Source organism: Rattus norvegicus, chromosome 9, assembly GCF_036323735.1.
Source record: "Rattus norvegicus strain BN/NHsdMcwi chromosome 9, GRCr8, whole genome shotgun sequence".
Taxonomy (NCBI): Eukaryota; Metazoa; Chordata; class Mammalia; order Rodentia; family Muridae; genus Rattus; species Rattus norvegicus.
The window spans coordinates 67,152,579-67,158,986 of NC_086027.1; the positions used below are offsets into that span (position 1 = coordinate 67,152,579).

At 46.6% G+C, this 6,408-nt stretch overlaps 1 protein-coding gene across 2 annotated transcripts in view; it reads left to right on the forward strand.

The window, feature by feature from the left end:
• The window catches only part of Aox1 (aldehyde oxidase 1), a 79,150-nt gene extending 78,748 nt beyond the window's left edge, over nucleotides 1–402 (forward strand). For both annotated transcript variants that reach the window (NM_019363.4, XM_039084139.2), the window contains one exon: nucleotides 129–402. In NM_019363.4, the coding sequence (NP_062236.3) occupies nucleotides 129–179 (51 nt within the window). In that variant the 3' untranslated portion in view covers nucleotides 180–402. The remainder of the gene's footprint in view (nucleotides 1–128) is intronic.
• Nucleotides 403–6,408: the final 6,006 nt, after the last annotated feature.

The following is a 6,408-nucleotide window of genomic DNA, read 5'->3' on the forward strand; positions in this document are numbered from 1 at the left end:
GCCTGTGGCGCTTTCACCTTCATTATCTTCTGGTTTTTTTTTTAAACCTAAGTCACAAACATTTTTAAAACCTAAGTCACAAACATTTTTCTAAGTTATAAGTATCCAAATTTGTCCTTTCCTTCTAGATTCCAAGAGATGAACCTGGATCCTATGTTCCCTGGAACATACCTGTGTGAGTGAAATATGAACTTCTGAAAGGATTGGCTCAACAACTACAGAACGCACCTCCCGGTCTCTCTGCTCTAAGATGCTAAATATGAAAGCCAGAGTTTCACAGCCCAGAATCATCCACAGCACTGCTTTACTGATTCGGAAGTTTCTCTTGAGGATACTCCAGATACACCTGAGACATTATAAATCATATATCAAATTGCACAAATATTAAATCGTTTGCTCAGAGGTGGTTTCATTCATTATTCTGTCAAGCTAACTGGACTATATGACAACTTGTCTGTGGTTCACTTTTAGTTTGTCTACACCAGCAGAAGTTATAGTATCTAACAAAGGAAGGTTTTTATAGATAATTTCTTTCCTGTTGGAAACTGTAAATTCAGTGTTTTTATTTGTCCCTGAGAGTCATCATCCATCCCGCTTTTCTTAACAGAGCAAATACAGGTCTCCTATCTAAAGAGTCTCTGGGACCACAGGGATCAGGAGGAGACAGACAGATGAAATTCATCAAAACTACAAAGGTGGCAACAGCATTTTCACCTCTCAGGAGGCTAACACAGGAGGATCTAGAGTCCAAGGCCAGCCTGGGCTATGGAGCAAGACCCTGTCCTGATAAAATAAGGCTGAAGGACACAGGTGGTGGTAGAATTGTCTGATGTATGCAAGGCCCTTGGTTTACTTCCAGCACAGGAAAGAAGGAGGGAGGGGGAGGGGGTAGGGAGGGAAGGGGGAGAGAGGGGGGTAGGGAGGGAAGGGGGAGAGAGAGGGGGTAGGGAGGGAATGAGGGGGTAGGGAGGGAAGGGGAGAGGGAGAGAAGAAGAGGAGGAGAAGGAGGAAGAGGAGGAGGAGAAGGAGGAAGAAGAGGAGGAGAAGGAGGAAGAGGAGGAGGAAGAGGAGGAGGAAGAAGAGGAGGAGAAGGAGGAAGAGGAGGAGGAGAAGGAGGAAGAGGAAGAGGAGGAGGAGGAGGAGGAAGAAGAGGAGGAGAAGGAGGAAGAGGAGGAGGAGAAGGAGGAAGAGGAAGAGGAGGAGAAGGAGGAGGAGGAGAAGGAGGAGGAGGAAGAGGAGGAGGAGGAAGCGGAGGAGGAGAAGGAGGAAGAGGAGAAGGAGGAAGAAGAGGAGGAGGAAGAGGAGGAGGAGGAGGGCCACAAGACAGAAAATATTTGCAAATATATGGTAAAAGTCTTATGTTCAGAACATTTCCAACTTATTAAAAGATCAAATGACTGTTCAGGTTTTTAATGGACAGTGGAGTGAACAGACAGACATGTAAATGGCCAGTCAGCACAGAAGATGCTCAGCCTTGTTCGTCCTTGAGAAATATAGGTCAGAGTTGTGGTGGGACGCCATTCACATACACTGTGACAGCTGGCGTTGAAACAACAGACAATGCATGGTGTTTGAAGGATATGGAGAAACTAGTGTTTCTAAACATTGCTGGAGGGGTGTGCATGGTGCAGTCCCTGGGGAACAATTGGGCAGGTAAAACATTAAGCAGACTTTGCATTTGAGTATTAAAAATTTTCACAGAAAAATCTACACACATACATTCAGAGCATTGCTCACAATGCCTGAAAGGTTGGAGAATGCTCCACCAGCAGCTAACATTTAATGAGTAATGTGCAGTACATTCGTTAAGTGAATTCATTCAGCCCGTTAAAGGAATGACATACGGATACCCACTACAGCACATGTGAATGTTGGGAACATTAGAGGTCATATATGTGTCATCTATACAAGAGGCCCCACATTGACAATGTCTCAAAGATGAAGTGGATAGATGGTTGCCAAGGATTGAGGGGACAGAGGGCCTAATTGCCCATAGCACAGGGTTTCCATTGGTGGTAATTTATACACAACAACCAACAGAGCCATGTACTTTGTTCTGGTTTGTGATAAACACCAAGACAAAAAGCAACCTGGGGAGCAGGGGTCCTGTTCAGTTGCTCTTTAAGGGCAGTAAGGGACAGCTGAGCAGAGGCAAAAACCACGGAGGGGTGCTGCTTGCTGGCTTGGTCTGCATGGCTTCCTGGGCTTGCTTTCTTATGAAATCCAGGGCCACCAGCCCGGGGACAGCACTGCCCCAGTGGCCTGGCCCTTCTACATCAATCAACAATCGAGAAAAGGCCCTAGAGTCTTGCCTACGAGCCACTTTGACTGAGGCAACCCCTCAGTTGAGGCTCCTTCTTGATGGCATGCCAAATTGACAGAAACTCAGCCATACCCTGAAAGGACGCATTTATAATAAGTTTGTGGGGTTTATCCTAGACATTTCTCTAAGTATCTGTGGGGAGGAACAGAAAACTCAAGGAAGTTGTGCCTGGCAGTCTGTGGAGCCAGGGACAAGGGCTTGACCTTTGACTCTGATGAACGTAGCCCACAGAGTTAGCATGAACTGTGCTCCAGTTTAAAGGCGTCTCTGAAGCCTGTGTTGTCACATGGCAGCGGGACAGGGGGAGCGCTCTGCTGTCTCCCCACCCCCTCTGCCCTTTGCTAGCTTCCGCTGCAGCGCATCCTTACAAGTGTGGGGTCCTGAGGGGTTGATGATCCTTCTTTCTCATTATCCCATACTCTGTTGCTGGCTGGGAACTGTTACCCCCACGGTTAGAACTGTTTCTACTGCTGAACCTCTGACTCAGAAAAAACTCTGCTCCTGCCATGTCAGGGAGCATGTAGACAAGGTCTTCCAGTGTTGGCTGACCTGGAACCTGTAATATAGACCGGACCTAAAAATCATGGCAATTCTTGCACATTTTTCCACTAAATGCTGGGACCAAGGCACATGCCACCACTTGCTCCAAGTCTTGCTTTTGACTGTGACTCAGATGTCTCAGACCCTCCAGACCGCCTGTGTCCCAACAGATCTCCCAATAAGCATAGCTGTCTTTGGGTTGCTCAACTTGTGAGCACGCCTAGGCAGGCACGACAGCCTGTCCGTCCCACCCAAGAAACAGTTCTTAAATGACCTCTGCTATTTTGCCACCCGCTGTCACTGCAAGCCACCTTCCTTTACCCCTGACTATTGCAATAATGTCCTCTTGCTTTTCTTGCATTCAGATTGGCTTCCCTTCCAAACTGTTCTCCACGTTAAAGCCAAAATTTTGTATGGACTTATGGATATACTTCTCCATGTATACTGCACACATACGTAGGCACATATGAATATGCTATGCTCTAGCCTAACAACCTTCCATAGCATCCCATTCACCCACTCAGGATCTTCTCCTGAATCCCTAAGATGCATATGTACACTGAGTGATTTGCCCCTGCCTAATTGTCCGACCTTGTCTTGGGATCCTCTCTTCTGTCATGGATCCCCCACTACCATGCCCCTTACTTTGGAGGCTCTGCCTCTGTAATTTGCCTGGAAAGTGTTCTTGCTTCTATCCCTTCCTGTGTCTGCCTGCCTGCCGCTCCGCAGCGCTTCTCTTTAGGACGCAACCCATGAGCATGCGCAGTGAAGCAGGATGGAAGTAGAGCATCCAGAGTAAGCTACAAGCGAGGATGAGAGAGGAAGCAAGCATGGGCGCCAAGTACCCGGACCCCATCTACCCATCATCTTGTGTCAGCACTTCTCCCTCAGCTCATACCAGAGTGGAGTATGACAGCCCTGGGGACAGTCTGATGAAAACGGAAAGAGGCTGAGCTTCGTTCACAGATTGCTCGACACCAGATGTGGGTACAGACGGGATGGCATATACACATTACAGTCTCTCTAGTAGTTGGTAGGGAAAACAGAACACATTTTCCCCAATGGACAGAGCTTTTGATAGTGCACCTGCTTCTCCCCTTTCTTCTTGAAAATGCAAGCGTCCAGGGGATAGAATAATCATGGAGTAACAGATGGTTTGGCCAGGTGTTAAGCATAAGAAGAGACAGAGCGGGGAGCACAGACAAGAGGTATAAAATGGGGAGAGTGAGCCTGATGATGAGAACTTTTATTTCACAGGTGTCTTGGTTATTTCCTATTGCCATGATAAAATAACATGATCAAAAAAAACTTATAAAAGAATGCATTTGGTTTGGGGTTCGTGGTTCCAGAGGTCAAAGCCCAGCCCCAGTGATACACCTTCTCCAACAGAGCCACACCTCCGAATCCTTCCCAAACAGTTCCAACTGGAGACTGAGCACTGAGTACCTGAGTATATGGGGGCCATTCTTATTCGAACATCACAACAGGTTGACAACCAGAAGAAAACTTCCATGATGAAAAAGTTGCCAAACAAGCCACTAGACAAAATAACATGGCTGCTCTCCTCCTTGGCTACCCCAGTGCTGGTACAGGATGTGATAGGTTCCAAGCACTCACACAGTCCATTGAGACACCATGTGAGAAGAATCTACAGCAAAATGTGAGTGTGGAGCCCACCCACATCGCTCAGGCTCTGTACTGCCAGGTACCATTGGGTCTGATCTGACAGTGCTGGAATGCTCACACAGCTGGAGTGTCGGGTCAGAAGTCCCGCCTCTCAGGATGCGGATGTGAGATAAGAAAGGCTATGCAGTGTTCCGCCTCACTGACAATGGGCTAGCAGAAAAGAATTTCACAGTTATAGATTCTGCAACTAGCCATTATATGTTTTAAAACTCTCCAGATAAGAACATAAAAACCCTGATCGAAATGAAAGGACACAAAAAGAAATAGAAATGTGCACTAAATATATAGTGTGTAGATAACATGAGAAATGCCAGCTAACCGTGATACTCAGATACTGAGAGAGGGAGGGTGGGGTAACAGTGTGGGAGAGATGAGAAGACACAGCTGCCATACCTGTATAGAGCATGCAACTCAGGAAAGAGCTAGTTGCCTCCAGCAAGACACTTACTTCTAAGCTAAGAAGTCAGTCTTGAGAGTTCACCAGAAACTCTTGCTCAATACCCTTCTTCCTCATCCCGCCCCCAGTCCCCTCAGCCATTTCTCCTGACTTACTCTAGTACACACCCCACACCCCTTCCTTGAAACATCTTTTTAACCTGTTGTTCCTTTTCTGGCTTCATGACCCACACATGAAGTGCATGTGTGTGAAGATTAGATGCAAAAGAACACAGAGGGACAGAAAGGGAGGGAGAGAGGGAGAAAGAGAGAGAGGGAGGGATGGAGGGAGGGGAGGAGGGGGAGGGGGAGTGAACACAGGTTATGCAAATGAGGGGTGGAGCTCAACCAAAACAAAGCACTCATGAACTGCTGTGAGGAAATCTCCTACCGTGTATTCTAATTTTAAAATAAAAAGTAAAAACCAGAAACAAACAAGCAACCTGCTCAAAATAAAAGTAAGGAGAGGAAGGAGGGAGGCGGGTAGGTGGACAGGCTAAAAATAGAGGTCAATTTTCACTGCAGCATATTTTTAACACCCACCCCCGCCCCGTGTGTGCACACACACACTCGAATGCAGGTACCCAGAGAGACCGAAGATGTCAATACCCCTGTACCTGGAGTTACAGAAGGTGTGCAGCTAGTGCTCTTATCCATTGACCTCCTGCCCTGCAGAATATTTATAACTAGAAATCTGATAACAATCCACACTGTAAAAGGACAGATGTCTGCCGCACATGATTGGCAGCTGCTGTTTCAAGCACTTTCCCTGCGTGGGCTCCTTTAATCCCCACAACAACCCTGAGGAAGATGGTATTTTTTGCCCAACTCATAGGTAAATTCACTGAGGCACAGACAGCCAAAGTAAGTTGGGAAAAAGAAAGAAAAAAACAACTTTGAAATCGTGGGAATGGTTTGATTTTACCTTTTAGAAATTAACAAGACTATTGTTAAGAAACTAATCAAAAAAAAAAAAAAAACCAAAGCAAAACAAACAAACAAACAAACCGAGTTCCTAAATGCCCTCTAAACCTGCAATAGCCTGCATGAATCTGGTTACTAAATGTTGGCACAGAGAAATTTTACTTTGTGGCTTCTCATACTTGTATCATTTCTTAAGCATTGTTTTTATAGTTTAAGGACAAAAATAGCAACTTAGTGTCATGGATCCCAGAGCAGTGAGGCGTAGCCTGTCAGCATCCTTCCACTTCACCTTCACAGACCGTTCTTGTTGGAAACACCCTCTAGTGGCTTGCACCTGGGGCAGGGAGAAGTGAGTCCTGAGCTCCTGAGAGCCAGGTTTAAAGGAAAGAAGAAATTGGAAGTAGGAAGAAGGTTGGGACTGATGGTGCCTGATGGTGGGGCGGGACTGGGTGGGAGGAGTTCTCCGACAAAGCCACAGAGCTGATAAAAATCCCTAGGGC